Here is a 23825-nt window from a genome sequence, read left to right as displayed (position 1 = left end):
TGTAAACATTTTCATAACTTAATGTTTTTTGCACTAAATCAAAGAGAAAAAATTGGTGTTGTCATTATTTATAGGTTATTATGTTAGTTTTGAATTCAATACCCTAACTTGCACTTTGCAAATTCATCCCACAGGCCGGATTGGAACCTTTGGTGGGCCGGTTTTGGCCCCCGGGCCGCATGTTTGACACCTGTGATGTAGATCAATTTTATTAAGAACAGCAAAGTTACAGTAATGGTATCAATTGCAGTGTATGGGATGATGCATGAACACCCAATGTGTTGGCTGATATGGAACTAAAACAACAAAATCCATAAATATACAAGAGAACAACTTTGAATAGCTGTCCGCTGTAGTGACCACTGAGCATGAAAGGATTAATTCCAACAAATTCCAACATTTTATTTCTTAGAGCACAGGTGTCAAACATGCGGCCCGGGGGCCAAATCTGACCCGCCAAAGGGTCCAGTCTGGCCCTTGGGATGAATTTGTAAAATGCTAAAATTCCACCAAAATATTAACAATCATTTAAGTTCAGGTTCCACATTCAAACTAATTCAATTTCAAATGGGTCAAATCAGTAAAATCCTACCCAATAACCTATAAATACTCCTAACTCCAAATTTTTCTCTTTGTAAATGTAAATATTTTCATGTATTTGCACAAAAAACAAAATAGAATTTCACAAAAAAATGTGAACAACCTGAAATGTTTTAAGAGAAGTAAGTGCAATTTTAACAATCTTCCACCCGTTAATAAATGTTTTGTGTAATTGTAGACCTACTGTGATCTGTAAATTATATATAATGTACATGTGTAAATGATAAACTGAAGCATAATATTGTTAAAATTACACTTTTTTTTTTCACGTTGTTCATGTTATTCACAATGTTTGAAAGAATAGTTTGCAAATATAAACATTTTCATAATGTAATTTTATTTTTTCACTCTAAGACATAGAGAAAAGTTTGGAGTTGATATTATTTATATATTATTATGTTATTATTTTACTGGTTCGGCCCACTTCAGATCAAAGTTAGCTGAATTTGGCTCCTGAACTGAAATGAGTTTGACACCCCTGTCTTAGAGTGTAATGTCTCACAGAACATGTTTCTACACTGGCCTTTTTTCCGCTACAAAAATCTCCCTGGAACTCTCATACCTTGGAAAACTATAAACTAACAGCTAGCCTGAGGTGCAACTGCTGGCTTTAGATGCTCAGGTTTCATCATAGCAACCATCTGACAACTCACTCGGTTGTGTAATCGGTAATCAGGGGCGAGATGGTGGTTTCCTCAGTCCCTACACACCTGAACAGAGAGATGTCTGATTACGCTTGGCCCCTCTGACGTGCTGTTCCACCAGCTGTTGCCACATCCACCGCTAAAAGCCGGCCTCCTCCCCTGCATTCTGTCTCCAAGTCCCTGAAACCCCGCCAGCAGAACCAGCCTATCTCCCTCTCTCGGCCGCTGCAGCACCGTAATCTATTATACATCCATTGTAATGAAAACATACTTAATTCATAATGTTTATTGCAGGAGAAAAATGGCTTGTCAACATAAAGAATGGACCATTAGTGGAGCCCTGACAAAAACCTCTTTATAAGATCGAAGCTGGGGGAGAGAAGGCTCATTTTGACAACCGATTAATGTTTTAGGCAACTTGGAGTTCAACACTGGTTTTGTACAAAATCAGGACTAGGGATGTAATGATATAAACATTTCATATCATGGTTATTGTGACCAAAATTATCACGGTAAGGTAATCATTATTATCGTGATATTATTGAAATTGTGCTCAAAATGTTCAAAAAGTACTAATACACACACTGAAATAACTTAACCAAGTTGTATTCAAAAAAATAAATAAATAAATAAAATAACTGGCACAATGTATTTTCTGTTGCAGAAACATTCAAGTATTAACCCTTAGTGGTCTGAGCCTATTTTGTCTGTTTTTCAGTACTTTCAATTTTTTCTTTATATACTATATAAACAAATGTTTACTGTACCAATGTTTGGTATCTTTTTTTTCAGCACAACTTCATCTATATCATCTGTCTATTATTTTTTCACTTTAACCTACTATATCAACATAAAAGCCCAGAAATCACAAAAAAACATAAAATCCGATTTGAAAAATGTATAGAATTTATTGCATAAATAACACAAAGATGCTTCACGAACCTTTTCAAAAACTTTAAAAGTGAATATTGGTTCCAAATATTAGGTATATACAATTAAAATTGTAATAAATTAAAACTATACTCATACATTTGACATAAAAGCAGATCTTTACATAGGGTTTTTTTCCCCTAAAAGTGTGGTAATCAAACACGGTTATCATGAGAATTAGAATTTAAACGGTAATACTAACCGTCTGCAATTTTACCGCGGTTTATCATTATACCGGTAATCGTTACATCCATAATCAGGACATAAACAGTGCCTTCTTTTCCACAAAAACATATTATTGAAGCGCACTGACTAAGGTGATAGAGCCTTGGCATCATTGTATTACAAGTATGTGTTTAACCCATTATAGGTCACTCAGAGAAATACTCTGAAATTCAAAATTTCAACCTTAGTGTGTTATTGGAGGACATAACAAGACTTTTATGAATTACTTTTGTGAAATCAAAAAAATATATATATTGTTATGCAGAAAATCAAGGTTAACGCAGTTACCATATTTGGTTCCTTAGCCATAAGTGGCCAAAAAAAAAAAAAAAAAATCCAGGAATTATATGGGTGCTTCTATGAAACTGGGTACATTTTGGTACCTGGCACTTTTCCAGCTTTTTAGACCCAATAATAAAAGAGAAATTTACCCCCAGGATGTACCTATTGACCTCAGATAAATGCAAAAAATAAAAAATAAAAAATTATACTCTTGCTCTCAGCCATTCCAAAATTAATGAATTTTTAATAAAATATTGGGGCCAAAAACAGGACCAAAATCGGGACATGAGAAACTACCTAGGTGTCAGTGCGTTTTATTTTGAAAACAAAACATAGCTTGAAATGGTTTTATATACTGCTATAAATAAAGATACTGTGTCAAATTTGTTGATCCTGGTGGTTTCTCTAATCCAGACATGTGGGCTTTTCATGAATCTCAGCCTCATTCCAGGTTTTGTATGTAACCCATCGTGTCCACTTGCGTTACATACAGAACCTGCCCAGTTCAACGCATATAAATCGCAAATGATTTTGCAACAACGGTCATTTTTGTGAAACACTATCCCTTGCATAATTAGTTGAATTCCCAAAATGTACCTGTGAGAGAATAAAGAGATACTAAAAAAAAATAGTAGCTTGTAATTTTCGTGTCCTTTTGACCTTGTTACATGCGGATTTTGTATTAAATATAATGTCAGATAATATAAAGATGTGTTTTATCTGAAAAAAAGTTTCTCTTTTATCTCAGTAAGTATTTATTTTTAAATAGACCCAAAGTGCGTCCAAACTTGCTTCATAAAATTAGTCTACATCTGGTTTGAATTTTTAGCCCCTCTGTTTTGTTTTTAGGGACCAGTTTCATAGAAGAACCCATATATAAAAAAAATATATATATATAAGAAAAACACATGTAAGGTGCTGGGAACATGTATTTTAGAACATTAGAACATCACTTTTAGAACATTAGACATAAGTGCTGATCCAGACACCTGTCAACGTCCACATTATCCCTTTGAACATCATTCCTTACATTAGTACCATTACTTCATGGTACCTAACAAAGCAGGTCCACTCACTGTTCATGCAGAGGTGGACCTTACAGACCCTGTAGCCCACATTGGACCTGAGATTGTTGACTCACTGTCCTCACTGTAACTGATCCTGTCACTTTCTTGTAATGCATGCAGAAGTTCTTATTTATTACCTCCGCCAAGGAGGTTATGTTTTTGTTGGCATTGGTTTGTCTGTTTGTCTGTCTGCCAGATAACTCAAAAAGTTATGGATGGATTTGGATGAAAATTTCAGGAAATGTTGATACTGGCACAAGGAACAAATGATTAAATTTTGGTGGGGGTGGGGTGGGGGGCACTGATCTGCCTTGGCGGAGGTCTGTGCTCTACAAGTGCTTTTCTAGAAAAGACAGCGCAGACCTCCGCCAAGGCAGATCAGTGCCCCACCACCCCCACCAAAATTTAATCATTTGTTCCTAGTGCCAGTATCAACATTTCCTGAAATTTTCATCCAAATCCGGGGCACTGGTCTGCCTTGGCAGAGGTCTGCGCTCTCCGAGTGCTTCTAGTTAACTGTTTGTTTCTGTAATTGTTTAACCTTGTTTTTACTTTTGTCCCCCCCACCCCCCCCACCCCCTACTCCTCAAGGAGCCATTGCTCATTGATCAGGCTGCATTTGTAAAAAAGAATCTGTTCTTAATTGCTTGCCTGGGTAAATAAAGGTTAAATTACAAAAAAAAAAAAAAAAAAAAAAAAAAAAAAAAGTTACCAAAAACAGTTGCCCAATAAAGTGTTAAGGAACTAAGCTGATGTTTGTGTCCAGAGTGATTTACAGAAGAAACTGTGAAATATACCAAATATCCAACAAATGTACCAAGCAAACAAAGCCACAGTTAGTGTTTTTCCTCCTAACTTTGTGTTTTGTGTGCGTTAAAACTGCACCAAGATGTTTTCATATTCTTTGGTATGTATACTGATCTTGTGACTCTTTCTACATCTATCAGAAAAAAAAAAAAAAAAAAAAAAAAACAGCCCAGAGGCGACATATTGACTTGCCCCAGTGAGGGCCTTAATGCCTGAAACATGCAGGCAGGATTTTACTGAATAACTGAGAAATATGAAAGGCTTTTTAACTTATCACCCTTATCTGACTGCTTCAGATTTCAGAACAGGCTGACATTGTTGTTTGTGAATATTATAGTGAGTTAAAAAAAAAAAAAGAGAAGGTCAAGATCACAGTCATAAAATGAGCAGCAAAAGAAAACAAATAATTAATATTAGAGGTGAGTTGTATTCAGGGATAATTTTAGACTCAGTTAAAAAGATCTGTAAAACAATTAAGTTCAATCTTAACTGTTTTAAGATGATCAGAAATGGCCTGGTATCCGACCGGCCTTTACTGTCTATAATCAAATACACTGAAAATAGACTGTGCCCTTAAGTCGTGCTGTGAATTATGCATCATTAACACCTGCAATGTGCTCTGTTTTAAGGACATATTCACAGAAGATTTTGCACTAATGATATTCCATCTTAAACCATGCACCTGAGTGTTCTTTTCCCTTGTTTTCCAGCTGAGCCGCAGAGCTGGTTCTAGTGTTTCAAGCTTTTACTCTCCCTTTGCAGACAGGTCCACAATGAAAACTGCACAGAGCAAAACCCTGGCAATTATATGTCTTTAACTAGTGCTGACGTACATGCATAGAACTCTCCAAACCAGCTACAGCTACAAATTAACGCTGTCAAATGATAACAATTTTTAATCAGATTAATCACAGGGTGGCTGGATTAATTTTGATTAATCACGATTAAATATAATTCATTTTTAATCTATATAAATTGTTTCATTTTGCATGAACAAACAGACTCAAGAAAGAAGGGAATATATTGTTTTTGTTTTTTTTTTTACAAACATTCCAAGTTGTACTCCTATTTTTAAATATTTTTCTAATGTGAATAGGTGTGTCTTCTCACTGTCATTTGTTGTGCCTTGTAATTTCTTGCACTAAACTGGAGAGCTCTACCTCAGTTTCATTGTACTTGTGCAATGAAAATAAAGAGATTCTGAATATATATGTACTTAAAATGTTTATTAAACACTTTTAACTGTTTCAGTAAAATAAAAAAAAAAGTTCTTTTTGGGGGGGGGGGTTGTACTCGTATTTCCATCGCATGAAACTATTTAAAAGGAGACACAAAGACACAATTTTTCAGAGGAACAGGGATGAGGGAGGTGTTGGGTATCACTGGGTATTATAAAGATGTACAAGTATGTGGTTTGTATATGTTTATATATATAGGCATATATAGGTATGTATAGGCCTGTGTATTAACCCTTTCATGCACGAATTATGAGAACCCTAATCAAGATTTTTTACCTGAGTGTTTTCATTTCTCTTTAAACATGAAAAAGAAAACAACAAAAAAAAACAATGTAATTGAAAAATGTCATAAAAAATAAATAAAAAGATAAATACAAATAAAAAAAAAAAAAACATAAAAAAGTAACACAATAAAATATAAGAATAAGAATAAGAATAAGAATAAGAATAAGAATAATCAGCTGGACACCATGTGTTTAATTTTTGAAGCAAAGAAACATGTATTTACTGACAAATTGTGTGAAAACTCTGGGGGTGGGGGGCTTGTGATTCTGGGGGTTTATGCTCAGGGGAGATCTACACAAGGTTACCAATTCATGTCAGAAAAGATATGTAGTGTCTTAAAACTTTAATAAAGATATGTGTATATGTGTTAAAAAAAAACAAAAAACACAAAAAACAACAAAATCCATGAATACACAAGAGAACAGCTGTAGAATAGCTGTCCACTGTAGTGACCAGTATCCATGAAAGGGTTAATATATACAGGGTGACACAAAAATCGGGAACTTTTCAACAATCCAATAAAACCAAGAGTGATGGAGGAAAAATATTTTATTCATAGTAATTGAAACCTTAAAACATGCCATTTAAGAAACAATGATGGAATTTTCATTTTTTTTAAATTACTTCCTGTAGATGGCGTCCTCCTGTACGAATGCATTCTTGAAATCTGCTGTTGAGATTCCTTATTGACCGCTGCAACATCTCAGCTGGGATACTATGAATTTCATCCTGAATTCTCTGTTTTAACTCATCCAGAGTTCTTGGTCGAGTCGTGTTCACTTTACTCTTGAGATAGCCCCACGAGAAAAAATCACAAACGGACAAATCTGGCGATCTAGGGGGCCAGGAGTATGAGCACTTCTTGGTCGTCCTGTTGGTTTCTTCATTAGGGCAGATCCAGTCTCTTCAAAGTTATTAATCCAACATTTTATCGCGTGTTTTGATGGAACAGTACCATGACGTCCTAACTTGTAAAAACATCGGAACTCCCTCTGCGCAGCTGTCAAACTATCACCGTTTTTATAAAACATTTTTATGGCTAACGCACGCTGTTGCCCGTTCCACTGATCCATGGTTACTAAAATGGGGGTGTGTTTACTCGCTCAAGGTCACTGTCTCGCAGTGCTGCCACTTGCTCATGTCTGCCAATACGCACTTCAAAAATTCCCATTTTTTTGGGTCACCCTGCATTTACATATATGTGTTATTGTATTATGTGTTTATGTAAATCATATATTTGTTCATAATATAAAGCCAGATACCAAATTACAAGTGTCAGGCATATTATAGTATATATAGTATAGATATGCTTAGACTATTACTGTTATTAATTATATAAGGAGAAGGGGTAGGAGTTTATAAGTTGTACTTCTTCTCACTCCTTTTTGTATATATGTATTATATATATATATGTAGTATATAATATGTATTATATGTCTTATGTTTAAGTGTATTGTTCATTTATTTTCTTCTGTTTTGACATTCATATTCGAAATAAATACATCTATCTATCTATCTATCTATCTATCTATCTATCTATCTATCTATCTATCTATCTATCTATCTATCTATCTATCTATCTATCTATCTATCTATCTATCTATCTATCTATCTATCTATCTATCTATCTTTCTTTCTTTCTTTCTTTCTTTCTTTCTTTCTTTCTTTCTTCAACATCAACTCACAAATGCACCAAACTTTCTATTATTGTAATGCTATGTTTTTTAACCTTGGGGTTGCTTGGAATTCAAATGAAGTTTCCTGAAATTTCTAGTAATTGATTAAAAAAATATATATACTAATAAAAAATATATGGTGAGTTGACAGAGATAATCACAATCCATAAAAGACATGACAAACTGAAGCTGAAACTGCAGCACTGTGGTTCTGTTTATCTGTCAAATGTTTATTGTGGTCGGTTTCAGATGCTGCAGCTCTTTCATAATTCATAGTTTGAGTTCTTGTTTGTTCAGTATTAATTGTCAGCCTTGTAAATCCAAGCTGGACTGACTGTACATATCCTGACCAAGGAAAATCAAATTCTCACTTTGTGCAAAAATCTACACCTGGCTTTACTGCCTCCGTCCATAATAATATACATTATATAGACTAAATGTTGTCTAAAATTAACATTTCTTTGCAACATAATATAGGAAACTATTACATGATCAAAAACAAATTAATTTTAGCAAAAAAAAAAAAAAAAAAAAAAAAAAGTCTCAGTTTTGAATGTTTGGGGTCGCCAGAAATTTGTGATATATAGGGTCACGAGCCAAAAAAAAGGTTGGGAACCACTGATATAATCCCTTTGTGGCTCTGGCCTGTAGTGTGCATGTAATTGAGCTTTGAAAGGTTTGGGCAAAAAAAACAATCAAAGAAGCATCATTAGCACATTTTGAAGGTTCAGAGTATGATATTTAGTCATTTCTAGTGGTGGCTGGAGAAAATGTAAAGGGCTATCATTAGAGCAAGAGTTTGGTTTGTGTGGTCGGAGGTTTTTTCAGAGGGTAAACAGCTCTGGTCTGCACTTAAGCCTGGTATACAGCAGTAATGTGACTGACTGCTGGAAGCCACCTGAGGAAAGATGAAGGAGTGGAAGAAAAAGAAGGGTGTGCATCCGCATAGTCCTTTTTTTCTCTCTTTTTTTTTTAGGAAGGTTCCTAACCGAGTGAAACAACCTGGAGGTATCTGAGTACCAGCCGTGATAAGAGTGCTCTGAATTCTGTAAATGCAAAGAAAAGGAGCTTCAGTGCTTCCTCTAGTCCAGCGGTGTGCAGCCCATGGCCCCTTCAGCCTCTGACCACAGCACCATGTCAACAGCAGAAGGAACATGTGCACATGAACTGAATGAAGCAGTCAGGTTTGTTATTATTTCAACCAAGGTGTAGGTCTGTGCTTTCTTTCTTTCTTTCTTTCTTTCTTTCTTTCTTTCTTTCTTTCTTTCTTTCTTTCTTTCTTTCTTTCTTCCTTTCTTTCTTTCTTTCTTTCTTTCTTTCTTCTGTCTATCTTTCTGTCTTTCTGTTTTCTTTCTTTCTTTCTTTCTTTCTTTCTATCTATCTATCTATCTATCTATCTATCTATCTATCTATCTATCTATCTATCTATCTATCTATCTATCTATCTATCTATCTATCTATCTATCTATCTATCTATCTGTTTTCTTTCTTTCTTTCTTTCTTCTGTCTATCTTTCTGTTTTCTTTCTTTCTTTCTTTCTTTCTTCTGTCTATCTTTCTGTTTTCTTTCTTTTTTCTGTCTCTTTCTGTTTTCTTTCTTTCTTTCTTTCTATCTATCTATCTATCTATCTATCTATCTATCTATCTATCTATCTATCTATCTATCTATCTATCTATCTATCTATCTATCTATCTATCTATCTATCTATCTATCTATCTATCTATCTATCTGTTTTCTTTCTTTCTTTCTTTCTTCTGTCTATCTTTCTGTTTTCTTTCTTTCTTTCTTTCTTCTGTCTATCTTTCTGTTTTCTTTCTTTTTTCTGTCTCTTTCTGTTTTCTTTCTTTCTGTCTTTCTTTCTTCCTTTCTTCCTTTCTTTCTTTCTTTCTTTCTTTCTTTCTTTCTTTCTTTCTTTCTATCTATCTATCTATCTATCTATCTATCTATCTATCTATCTATCTATCTTTCTTTCTTTCTTTCTTTCTTTCTGTCTTTTTCTTTCTGTCTGTCTGTCGGTCTTTTTTTCTGCCTGCCTGTCTTTCTTTCTTTCCTTTTTGCCACATTCAACAAGACATAGGCCTAATTGTTTTTCATTGGCTTGTACTTTGTTTCAAAGTCTATTAACATACATTACAGAATGTTACATTAAAAAGAGTAAAAATCTTGAATATTTTCTTTATTATAGTTGAATCATCTCACAAATGCACCAAACTTTCTATTATTGTAATGCTGTGTTTTTCAACCTTAGGGTTGCTTGGAATTCAAATGAGGTCACCTGAAATTTCTAGTAATTGATTAAAAAAAAATACTAATAAAAAATATATGGTGAGTTGAGAGACAATCCCAATGCATACAAGACATGACAAACTGTGAAGCTGAAACTGCAGCACTGTGGTTCTGTTTATCTTTCAAATGTTCATTGTGGTTGGTTTCAGATGCTGCAGCTCTTTCATAATTCATAGTTTGAGTTCTTGTTTGTTCAGTATTAATTGTCAGCCTTGTAAATCCAAGCTGGACTGACTGTACATATCCTGACCAAGGAAAATCAAATTCTCACTTTGTGCAGTAATCTACACCTGGCTTTACTGCCTCCGGCCGTAATAATATACATTATATAGACTATATGTTGTCTAAAATTAATGTTTATTTGCAACATAATATAGCAAACTATTACATGATCAAAAACAAATTAATTTTGGCCAAAAAAAAAGTCTCTGTTTTGAATATCTGGGGTCGCCAGATATTTGTGATGTTAAAATGGGGTCATGAGCCAAAAAAGGTCCATTACAACCACTGTTGTAATGGAAAATGTGATGTTTAATAACAAACTAACCACACATAGGCTACTGCAGAACAGCCTCCTTATGGTAAAATGGGTTTAGATATTTTTTTCATGGCTCCAGACAGATTTCTTTCTTCTTTTTTGAGTCTCTTTAGATTGTAAAGCTTGCCGATCCCTGCTTTAGTATCTTCTTTAGAATGGGATACACTGGACCAAAGGAGAGGAGAGAATCCTGTCTAATAGTTCATCAGCCGACACTACCGTTCACAAAAATGAACAATCAACCTGACAGACGGAATGCACATTTTCCATCGTATGCCACAGCTGTTTAATGTGCTGGTATGTTTGAACTTTAAACAATTCCTGGTGGAAAATGGGAAGTTAATGCAGCAGAACCTTTGCTTAGTTTGCATGAGTTATATCTTCATTTTGAGCGTTGTATCACAACCACTCCCTCTGTGCATATAAACTCCTCATTCTAAGATAACAACGATTCATATTTTCAGGTAATTATGCACTAAGGGAAACTTAACGATAGATATATATTCTCTGTGTAGTTAGAACCTCATGAATGTTGCACAATAATTCACAACAGTCAGTTTGCAGCTGTTTTTTTTTTTTTTACTGTTTAATAGGACTTGTTCCTCAGCCTCTCCCTAAATACATAAAAAAATAACAATACTGCAGCAGATCCACCAGAGCAGCTTCATGTGGTACCTCTAAAGCTCCATTCTGTAAAACATCTTTTGCTCAGACAGCGTTTTTTTTTTTTTTTACTATGAAAAGCCTAAAACTCTGGAACTCGCTTCCTGATCATTTGAAAACTGCTGCATATTCAACACTTTTAACAGAGCTCGCAAATCCTCGACAACAAACGTGGACTCATGTCTGGTTTTTATAAGCAATGTCTTTAAATCTGTATCTGCTGCACTCAGTTTTATCTATCTTAACAATATTTTTTGCTGTACTCACTTTATTCTCTTCTCACCTAACTGCTTTAACTTTTGAGTCTCATAAAAATCCTCCTAGAGACAAGTGTTTGCAAATAAGTATCTGCTATAAACACTGTTCGACTAAAATTTACTTAGGGGGTCAAATGAGTGGCCATTTTTGTCAAAAAAAAAACTTGTAAGAAATCCATAGAACTGTGTTGAAATAATGCTAATACATTTGTGCACAGACTACTGATATTATTTGACAGTGGAAGCTATATTTTCAGAAATATTGGATTTTGAATAGCACGTGTATGTGAAAACTTTTACTGGTGGACGGACGTGACATTACCCATGATGATCTGGTCAGTACCAGTACTTTATTAGTAATAAACTTATATACTTACTATTGCTAATTTTCCTCTTATTCATAAATGTTAGTATTGTGGATCTAAAACAATAACAGCTAACACAAAAACACAAAATGTGGCAGTGGACGGATGTGACATGGTTGTTACAGATCCCATCATACTGATGCTCTGCAGCCATGTCACCGTTTCCACAAATGATCCCTGTGCAAAAAGTAGTATCATAATTATTTATTGTATAGTTTATCATCATACTAAAGAGTAAATAACAATGTAGAATCATTATTTCTTTATAAAAATCCTTATTATTAGAAAACTGTTGATTTAAAAAGTGACATGCGACATTCTTAACCTGTTTAACCCTGACTATATTTTCAGGGGAAAAATGCCTAAACAGACATACCCAAAGTAAATGAAGAATTATTTCACAATAATAAGGTTCATATGGATGTTCTTGGTGTCTATGGACATTTAGAGACCTCACAGAATCTATTCCCATTGTCTAAAATACTGTATCTATTACTGTGCCTGAGTAAACTGCAACAAACTAAAAGAGAAATTAGAATTTTTTATCCCCGCCTGTTTTTTTTCGGCTGGATTGACGATGATATGCATAAATGAATTGTTCATGTCGGATATTTTTAATAGCGTATATTTCACCCCACAAAGATTAAAAATCATGTTTGAACATTAAAGTTTGCACTAAAATACACTTTTGATGTACTTTTATTAACATTACGGTCTAAACTTTGAGAAAAAGTTTAAAAAAACATCCATTGTCCTGATTTATTATATTTTTATAGTAGATGAATATTAATACAATTTTTTAGCCCTAATTTAATTTATTAGCCCTATCAGCCTGCCGGTGGGCTGATAGGGCTAAAGGGGTTAATGTATGTATTCGCATAACATAAGCAGGATGGATCAGCACCATACTCCATATTGCAACCTGTAAAAATAAAACATGTGATATGTAGGATAGAATCTGGTACGAAAAATTGGGGAATCTAAAAGAACATAATCTTTGTTTTTCAGGTAAATTCAGTTCAAATATAACTTGGCCATTTGTGACATGAAAATATAGCATTAATTGTGAGGAAATTGGACATTTTTGACTTGAAAACATAGTTCATATAACCATCAGCATGCTGCAACAGAACTGAAATCCTGTAAATTTGCATAACTTACATTTGCCAACACAAAGTTCCTTCACTTATATTGATTTCTTATGCACAAAGACATAAATAAGACCTCTAATCAAATTTTAGCCGTATTATACATATAGCTGTATATTTTACATGTCCCAATTAAATTAACTATGGATAAATAAATAAAATGCAAGAAAAGACTTTTTTTCAGGGATTTTCATTAGTAACGACTTCACATCTACTGAGATTTCTTGTGGTATTGTTTTTAGACAGAGACAAAATGACAGTCAAATCTGAAAAACTGGTAGAAGTAATTATAGCTATTCATGTATTTGCATGTCATCAAAACCTGAGGCAGATTCTAAAAGCCATGTGACATGGCACAATATGTCATGATGTTTTTAAAGGTTAGTGTCCCGTGTGTTTAAATAGCAGTGCAGAGCTGCAGGTTTCCTTGTGTGCAGAATCTAATTCTGTGTGTCCTTTATCTCAGCTCCTCTGCTGACATGTTGTATTTTTGTCCCTTACAATCCTAATAAAGCATAAGTTGAAGAGGGGGACATGTTCTGCAGTGCTGTTGTTACCTTGGGAAGGCGCTGCCGTGGCTTGCTGGATTGCTGCCGTCTCTTGGCTAAGCTTCTTCTTTGCCTCCAGGACTGGGTTCTCAAACTGGGTTTTCTGGTTAATGTGGCTGCAAAACAAACAGTCTCAAATTCAGAAAGAGAAAACCAGAATCTAAAAATACACAGCGTTTAGAGTTCATACAGTATGTACTCAAAGAGCGAGTATGGACAACAACGCAATAATGATCAAATTGACAACTATCCTAGGAAATGTGAAACCATTATTTCTTTGCATTTTAAAAGCTGAAGTCGATTCTAAGTGAAAGATGAAGAAAGCAAATGGTTGTTTTTGTTGTTTAGCTAATTTTAAGGTGAAAACATGATAAATACTTTACAAGCAGAGGAGTATTTCAGGTATCTATAAAGACGTTTAAAACAGTTCTTTGACTTTTTCTCCTATATATATATATATATATATATATATATATATATATATATATATATATATATGTATATATGTATATAACAAAACACTAAAATGTCCCCTAAGTATTTCAGCTGTCTACAAGAAATATTTTAAGGTGTTAAACTGACAGACTGGATTAACTGACTCTAACTGAATGCCAAGCTTTCCAGTTTTTACTATATATTTTTTTTTATAGTTCATTATGTTTTTCTGTAAATTCTGTTTCGGTCTTACTTTGTGTCTCTGTGTGGAACTGAAGACAAAGTTCAACCTGATCTAATCTACTTATAATATGCATTATGTAACAGAAATACACCACTTGTGTATTGAGCCTAATGTACTGCTTTTTACATAATTAATTATACAGATTTGGAAATTATCATTAAACCACATGTGATTTTCTAAAGGAATATAATTGACCTTCAAATGACCTTGAACCTTGGACCTAATCTTGGAATATAATATTTCTAGACTGTTCTCAAACATCAGATGCTCTTAATTTATGTTACTTATTCTTAGAAATTTGGGTTTTCATTAGGGATGTCCGATAATATCGGCCCACCGATATTATCAGCCCGATATTGGCATAAAAATGTAATATTGGTGAATATTGTTATCGGGGTTTTTTTGCCTATCATTAAAACCAATAAAATAATGCCTTGATTTTGCCGGCATTTACCAACACGCAAATGAAGCATTGTTTGTAGCTGAAAGAAATGTGCAGTTTTCAAAATTGTACAGTAGAGTTGCCACACTGTAATAGACTCATGGAGGGAGGGAGAGAAAATAAATAAATATGGCATTTTTTTCCACAACTTAAGTTGAAGTATGTATTCTTTGCACAGTGTTTACATTTTGAAAGCCTTGTTGCATTTGAGAATGCATCCAATGGGGCATCACAATAAAATTAGGCATGATGTGTTAATTCCATGACAGGAGATATGTGATGTTACCTAAAATTAGTTTAATAATCCCACATATATCGGCAGCGGTATCGGTAGATATTGGAATCGGAAATTAAGCGTTGGACAATATCGGCATATCGGTTTTTGGCAAAAAAGCCAATATCGGACATCCCTAGTTTTCATTAATAATTAATGTAACTACAGCTGATTTCTTTATTAGATTTTGGAAGGTAAGACTGAAGGTCAGAAGGAGGGTCTGCTCTGTGTTCCCAAAGTCAGAACTAAACATGTAGAATCAGCATTAGTTTCTATGCTCCGTATATCTGGAACAAACTACCAGAAAATATCAGGTCTGCTGAAAGTCTGAGTTCTTTTAAGTCCAGGTTAAAGACTCACTTGTTAACTGCTGCCTTTGACTAAAAGGCTTTTTACTTTTTAAATTTTATATTCTCTTTCAAAACTCTGCACTGCAACTCTTACTTTAATATGATTTTATTATTTGATTTTTTGTGTATTGTTTATTTATTTTTTCTATTGTTTGATTTTTTTTATTTGTGTATTGTTTATTATTATTAGTATTATTATTATTTTTTTGTTCCATATGTTTTGTATTATGTCTGTGTCGGAAATAAACTAACCTAACCTATGTGTGTGTTTGTATATTTTGGGGTTTATGTGTTGTTTTCTTACTTGCTGTTTTTAATCACCTTTCACATGTTTCTTTTATAATGTTTTAAATGTGTTTCTTTTCCTGGAAGCTCCTTCTATGAAACAATGGATAAAATAACTATCAGAGTGCATCGGACTGGGAAGACTGACTTACATTACCATAGGAAAACTGGAGGAATTTGTACAGTTATGGGAACCTTATATGAACATTATGGTATCTGGAAAATAGGGACATGTCATACAAATTATCAATGTTTAATTTTATTTAAATGTATTTATTTATTTATTTAATTTTATTATCATGATTGCTGTATTTCATTTTTTTTTTTTCTACATATATGTACACAGTGTCATAAGAATATATGTTTGTTATATATATATTATTTGGTGCAAGTCTACGTGGTGTGAATGGGTGTGTGTATGAGTGTTTATGTTGTTTTGATTCATGTTTGTTATGTAAACCTTAAATACCAATAAAAATGTTGTGGGAAAAAAAGTGTTTCTTTTTCCCTTGTCGTTGTATTTCAGTGTCCTGTGTGAAGCACCTTGAATTGCCTTGTTGCTGAAATGTCCTATACAAATAAACTTGCCTTGCCTTTTCCCACATTTTTGTGTCACTTTCACCCATGAGATGGTGACATTTATGACAGATGTTAACTGAAGCCATAGTAGCATCATCATAAAGAACAGAACAAAGAGTAAAGACTAAACCCAGCTTTGTAAATGGGAGCTGCACTAGGGCTTTTAGCCATTTAATATTGTAGGAAATGAAGCTCCCAACTGCCAGCAACATCCTGTTCCTCTACAACAAGGTAAACAGGCTGTTGTCCCTCTGGCATACAAAGCAGAGCCATTGTTTCATAGTGAGCTCATTTCAAGCTAAAACACTGGCACCGAGCTCCATCTATATGCCACTGACTCTCCTTGTCCAGACAGTGCAACTTTCTTTCTCATGTCACTTCTACCTAGGAGGGACCCTTCTGCAGACTGAGCAATAAAACAAAGTGAGCATTCCCATTTTCTTTTCATCACAACAGATTGCTACCTCTCCTTCCAACCCCCCACTCTCCTCTCTCTCTATGCGTTCTAGCTGAAAATCTGCCCGCATCTCTACTGCTGTTAGAATGGCTATGTTTCACTGATTTCCTGCTAGGATGTTTAGCACAAAAGCACATTTTGCACACACAGACAAATATACAGACGATATGCATAGACATGTACGAAGGCTCACAGTCTATCTGCTGTTACACAAATGCTGGAAGAACACAGTGAGAGAACAATCAGCCCTGTGTTTACATACAGGTCACTGCAACATTACCCACAGAGTTTCATTTTGCCACCCACTGATAAACAATGGGAATATCCTGATCAGAATCTGCAAATGTTCTCCAGGTAAACGCTTCCTCTTTGTTTGTTACGTAACTCAGAGAGCATCCTCACTTGAACAAAATGAGCCATGTGTGAGATCCATTTGTTTATTTTTAGTCAGTATTGATTTATGCCGGTCCACTGCTAATGTACACTAAGCAGTGTAATATGCACTTGTGCCCTGAGCCCTCTGCTGAAATGCACTTGTGTGTTGGGTGCATCTGAAAAGAACAAGCCAAATCAATCAAACTGGAATGTTTGCGAGGATGTGAAAGTCATGTAAATGAATAAATTACTAAAACTTACTCAACGTAATATGTGCCGTACTGTGGATCATCAATTTCCTCCCAGCCGTAAGGTAACTCTGTGAAGACAAACATTTGTGTTCAGACACTCACACAGACACAGATGCAAATAACAGGCACACCCAGAGATAACACAATGAAAGAAAGACAAAGGAGGAGCAGACTGGAATTTGGTAGACAATCATCAGGCAGTTGTGACCTATGCACTGTGGTGTAGGTGTGTTAGAAAATATCGGTTCTGCAATATATCGGGATATTTCATTTCACAATACTGTATCGATATTTAAAAGTACTGTATCGATATTTTTAGGTATTTATTCAAATACAGATATGACGGAGGTTCCTTTTTGTCTTTTGGTTTTCTTTATTTGCATCTTATTTATTATTATTTAACACTGTTGTATTAAATAACGATTATATGAAGCATCCTAAAAAGCACTTTTTACTGTCTGAGAGGCAGATGGTAGTTTCTTTATTGGAATTGAACTAAAATACTGTTCTGATGTTTTGGTAGTTCTGAACTAATAGAATATGAATATTTGAACAGGATCTTAAACTGTGATGTCTGTAAAACAGAATTTCAGTTTGAACACAGGAACATTTTGTGATATAGCATTAGATCCTGTTGGGATCAAATAAAAATGTGTTAAGTATTTGTGCAGATTTCTAGTGTAATTCAGTTCTTCCAGGAAAAAAATCTTCAAAATATATAAAAATCTTAAAAATGTATATGAATAAATGAATGCAAAATCAATAAATGATAATAAAATAATATAAAAAAAACTTTAAAAAATTTAAAAAAAAAAAACAATAAATAACTGTCTTTTTAACAGTATTGTGATATATCATGATATATTGTATTGTGATTCCAGTATTGTGATTTGTATCGTATCGCCAGATTCTTGCAAAGACACAGCCCTACTGTGGTGGTGAGGTAACACAATAAATGATAATAAAATAATAAAAAAATCTTTAAAATCTTTAAAAAATCTTTAAAAACAAACAATAAAAAAATTGTCTTTTTAACAGTATTGTGATATATCGTGATATATTGTATCGTGATTCCAGTATTGTGACTTGTATCGTATCGCCAGATTCTTGCAAATACACAGCCCTACTGTGGTGGTGAGGTAACACAATAAATGATAATAAGATAATAAAAAAAAATCTTAAATTTTTTTAAAAAAATCTTTAAAAACAAACAATGAAAAATTGTTTTTTTTAACAGCATCGTGACATATCGTGATATATTGTATTGTGATTCCAGTATTGTGATTTGTATCGTATTGCCAGATTCTTGCAAAGACACAGGCCTACTGTGGTGGTGACTTACAACAATAAATGATAATAAAATAATAAAAAAAACTTACAAATCTTCAAAAAATCTTAAAAAAAAACAATAAAAATTGTCTTTTTAACAGTATCGTGATATATTGTATTGTGATTCCAGTATTGTGATTTGTATCGTATTGCCAGATTCTTGCAAATACACAGCCCTACTGTGGTGGTGAGGTACAACGGTAGTGTGTTTTAACCCTGACTTGGGCATTTAGCAGAAGAAAGGAGGCATGAAAATAGCCTACAATAATTTAGTGAACATTTATGCGGTTCCAACAAGCAGGCCGGCTGGAATGGCTGATGTACGCCATGCCCTGATGAACATATCAAGCGGGGGGAGAGAAAAAAAAAAGAGAAAGAGAAAAGAGCTCTTCACGCAAGAGAGAGCTTTGGAGTTGCTTTTCAGAAGCAACACACCGACTAGCTTTTCCGACTGCCTGTAAAAATCCATTAAAACCAGCCTGGAAGCAGCTGTAGTCGCTCTTTGGTTCTGGCTGCACTTAAGCCCACATTAACATCCGGAGGATACAAAGGCTCGGCAGAAGTTCCTCAAACCAGACCCAAGATCTAGATTAATAAAAAAAAATGAGGCAACGTGATCGGGAGGGTTAGTCTTAGGTGACTTGGCCCTTTTAAAAGCATGTTGTAAATCATGCTGGTTAGTGGTATGTGAAAATGCGTTAAGTGATGGGTTGTGTAATGTGGTGCGTTTACAGTAGAGAGGTATGCCCTTGTGTGAATGCATGTAGTCGTGCAGTAGTTAATGGAATGACTATATGCTTGAGTAGACCAGTTGCTGAGTAGTGTTGTCTGCATACCTCCATCCTCACACTTCTCTGGGGGTTTTGCTTTCTTTGCCAAGCGGGGGTCCAACCACGTGGTCGTCTTGGTATTGTGACTGTGGAGTGCAAAGAGCAGCCAGTAAAAATCAACAGTAAAGACCCGAGCCAGTGGAGAAAATGAAGATGAGGTACAACGAGTCAATATAAACATTATGCAACAATAGAAAAGTGGTGACTATATTCTCCGGTGTAATAATACGCTCTCGTGCTCAACGGTTACTGGCTTCATCGACAAACATCTGAGCCACTGGTTTACGTTCAGCTGTCACATTACCGTGTTTATAGTTAGGTGGCCTTTCAGAGAGGAGAAAGTACCCTCCGAATGTGAAACATGACAAACTCATTTATCTTCAAATGTGTTTAACAACTGGGGTGTGTAATCAGGAGGAAAATCACAATGGTCCTCTGATATCTTCAGAGACAAGTGGCTCAGAGCCAAATATGAATAAAACACAGCGTCTTCCACGCACACACGTGTGGATGTACAGTCTTTATGGCACACCCACACACATACAGGCCTCTGACTGAGGTTTGTTTACGCAATAGTTATAAAATCTAAGCATTCATTGATTTAGTGAACATGCTTTACATCTCTTTAGAATAGAGCTGTGATTTAAAGGCAGAGTCGGAAAAAGCCTCTCGCAAACAACCATGGCAACTGCTTCGACTGAATCAGGTATTTATAGCTTCCTTACGCTTCACATTCATTTACACAATCGATATGAGACTCAGGTATATTTCTTGTTCATGATCCTTCTTTCAATGAAATGACAAGAATGTTTGGTAACACTTTATAATAAGTACACACTATGAAGCATTAGTTAAGCATTAATAAATACTGAATTCATCATTTCTAAAGCATATTTCTGACATGAATACTCATTAATATATGGTTTATAAGCACAGTTATAAATGTTTTACTCATCATTAATAAGCTCATTAGTTAAGCATTAATAAATACTGAATTCATCATTTATAAAGCATATTTCTGACATGAATACTCATTACCTCCGCCAAGGAGGTTATGTTTTTGCCAGGGTTTGTTTGTTTGTTTGTTTGTTTGTCTGTTTGTTTGTCTGTCCGTTAGTGTGCAACATAACTCAAAAAGTTATGGACAGATTTGGATGAAATTTTCAGGGCTTGTTGGAAATGGGATAGGAAGAAATGATTAAATTTTGGTGGTGATCGGGGGTGGGGGGGCCCACGGGGGGGGGGCACTGATCGTTACTGTGCAACATAACTCAAAAAGTTATGGATAGATTTGGATGAAATTTTCAGGGTTTGTTGGATTTGGGATAAGGAAGAAATGATTAAATTTTGGTGGTGATCGGGGGGGGGGGGGGGGGGGGGGGGCACTGATCAGCCTTGGCGGAGGTCTGTGCTCTCCGAGTGCTTCTAGTTAGTATATGGTTTATAAGCACAGTTATAAATGTTTTACTCATCATAAATAAGCTCATCTACAATGTGCTTAATGATTGTATTTTCATACTTTATAAATTATGGATTCAGCGTTTAAAAATTTAGTATTGCATCACTTACAAACCAGTTATGATGTGCATTTATACTTGAAAATACACTATTGAGACATGTACTAATGGTTAGTGAATATGTTAGTGGGTATTTTATACTGACACACATTTCTTTTCCAAAAGATGTCCTGTAAACAGTTATTAATACAGGAATCCATTATTTCAGGTAGTTATAAAGCACTTACTACTCATTAATTAAGTATATGGTGTGAGCTCATCTAAAGTGTGCACTATCTGTGCCATCTAAAGCATGTACAAATGAGATTGATAGGTTGGCAGTGCATAAAGACTCACGAAAGTCTCTGTTATTCTAACAAAGGAACGTCACAGCACATGGGATTATCAAAAAAAAACTGCATTAAAATAAACTCAACATATGATTCAGGGTATTTAAACCATATACTAATGAGCATTCACGTCAGAAATATGCTTTATAAATGATGAATTCAGTATTTATTAATGCTAAACTAATGAGCTTATTAATGATTAGTAAAACATTTATAACTGTGCTTATAAACCATACTAATGAGTATTCATGTCAGAAATATGCTTTATAAATGATGAATTTAATATTTATTAATGCTTAACTAATGAGCTTATTAATGATTAGTAAAACATTTATAACTGTGCTTATAAATAATAATAATAATAATAATAATAATAATAATAATAATAATAATAATAATAATAATAATAATAATAATGGATTGGATTTATATAGCGCTTTTCTAGACACCCAAAGCGCTTTACATTATTGACCCATTATTCATTCACTCTCACATTCTCCCTCTGGTGGTGGTAAACTAAATCTGTAGCCACAGCTGCCCTGGGGCAGACTGACAGAAGTGTGGCTGCCATTTTGCGCCTACGGCCCCTCTGACCACCACCAAACATTCATACACCAGTGTGAGTGGCACTGGAGGCAAGGAGGGTGAAGTGTCTTACCCAAGGACACAACGGACTGACTGAGACAGAGCGGGATTTGAAGTGCCAACCCTTCGGTTATTGGACGACCCGCTCTACCACCTGAGCCACAGCCGCCCCTATAAACCATATACTAATGAGCATTCATGTCAGAAATATGCTTTATAAATGATGAATTCAGTATCTATTAATGCTTAACTAATGACTCATAGTGTGTACTTATTATAAAGTGTTACCGAATATTTTTACCCAATCTATTCTTGTCTCCCTTCTTAAGAAAGTGCTGTTGTTGAGCTGCTATCTCTTATTTATTCTGCGATGACGACGATGTGACACGTACATCCCAAACCTGTCATTACCCACCTAATATGTGACTGTGTTGGAGCTGACTAGGCACTGATTTAATAGTGACAGAAACATTTGTTCCTGTTTGCTTACGTGTAGGGAGGAGATCAGAAAACACAATGACGTTTGATATAAAAACACTTTCATTTTTAATATCAGATTTTGCATCATACCCCCTACAGATGTAAGATGACACTTCAGTTGCCACTCGCCCTAAATTTCAACAGCATCATAAACTATGCAGATAGTTCTGCCAGTATTTCACCCAATAAAAGCGAATATCACATTTACCTGTGGCCTAAACCTGCTGCGAATACTGTCAAACTCAAATGCTGGTTGGTTTTTCTTCATTTTTTGTCATTGAGAAAATCCCATAAATAACAGTTTTAGTTCTTCTAAAAATACTTTGCAACATGCCATTGCTTTCCGCTTTCGAATTAATTCGTATAAATATGTTTCTTTAAAAACTGCTCAGTGCAGGGCATGAAAATACACACAGAGAAGCACAAAAAAGACCACATTGTTGTGCTCTGTTTGCTTTGTGCTGCCACAAAAATAGTGCCCCGTATTTATGAAAGCCCTAGAATTTTTAAAGTTTTAAGCACGGAACATATCTGATTATTTTCAGCAGTGATTTAATAGATATTTTCTGCACTACCAAATGCTGCTGCTGGAAGTTGTGACTAAATAAACTATGGTACCCGTGTGCATCATAATAAGGGAACATGTCATTCAGTGCGATGCTAAAATAGAACATTGTTTAGGGTTTATTTCTTTAGACCTAGCTGCAGTTCAGTGAGTTCATTCATCAATAGCATTTCACAAAAATATAGAAACACCACCGGATTGAGTCTATTCTTGTAGTTTCTGTAGTTGGTGCTCCTGACTTCCTGTATTTGTACAAATTAAAGCCAAAACCTTTAAAATGAAACTCTGCAGTTATGTGTTATGCACTGATAACACTGGTCAACAACAAATTTATTGTTTAAGTTTTTTGAGCTGATTTAGGATCATTTTGGTGTGCTGAATCCAAAAATCACATTAACTTTGCTCAATCAGGTCAACTTTCTGAACTATGCTACATATTGGCTTTTTAACATTTTTGCTTACATTTATGGGCATTTTCACATCATATGATACAAAATTCTTTCATATTTCTTGCAATAAACGAGTTCTGAAGATTTCACTTTTGCCAATTTATGATTAATGGTTTTTTTAATATTACAGGTGAATGAAATGGCTTCGACTAGAAGATCTTGCAAAATAAGCCTGACGTATTCTGCTACATCTACAGTGAATACACCATTGTACCTAACAGGAATCCTGTTAGAAAATGATTTTTTTTCTCTTAAAACCTATTTTGGGTGAGAACTATATAAAAAATCAACTGATAAAGTCACAAAAATGTAATCAATTTTGTGAGAAGATCAAATTTTTCAAAATCAAATTAGCAAAAAAACCTGACCTGACTGAGAAAAACAGATGTCATTTTTGGATTTAGCAGTGCAAAATGGTCCTAATTCAGTTGAAAAAACCTAGACAACTTGCAAAAAACATTTTTTTGTAACCCAGTGTAATCATTCCAGC

General features: G+C 34.6%; 1 protein-coding gene across 5 annotated transcripts in view; it reads right to left on the bottom strand.

The window, feature by feature from the left end:
* The window catches only part of magi3b (membrane associated guanylate kinase, WW and PDZ domain containing 3b), a 425096-nt gene that overhangs the window by 62000 nt on the left and 339271 nt on the right, over positions 1 to 23825 (bottom strand). For all 5 annotated transcript variants that reach the window (XM_030133527.1, XM_030133522.1, XM_030133525.1 and 2 more), the window contains exons 6-8: positions 19417 to 19496; positions 17262 to 17319; positions 13569 to 13675 (exon numbers count right to left, since the gene is read on the bottom strand). In XM_030133527.1, the coding sequence (XP_029989387.1) occupies positions 13569 to 13675; positions 17262 to 17319; positions 19417 to 19496 (245 nt within the window). The remainder of the gene's footprint in view (positions 1 to 13568; positions 13676 to 17261; positions 17320 to 19416; positions 19497 to 23825) is intronic.

This window comes from Sphaeramia orbicularis, chromosome 5, assembly GCF_902148855.1.
Source record: "Sphaeramia orbicularis chromosome 5, fSphaOr1.1, whole genome shotgun sequence".
Classification (NCBI taxonomy): domain Eukaryota; kingdom Metazoa; phylum Chordata; class Actinopteri; order Kurtiformes; family Apogonidae; genus Sphaeramia; species Sphaeramia orbicularis.
This window is presented reverse-complemented; position numbering and strand designations above follow the sequence as displayed.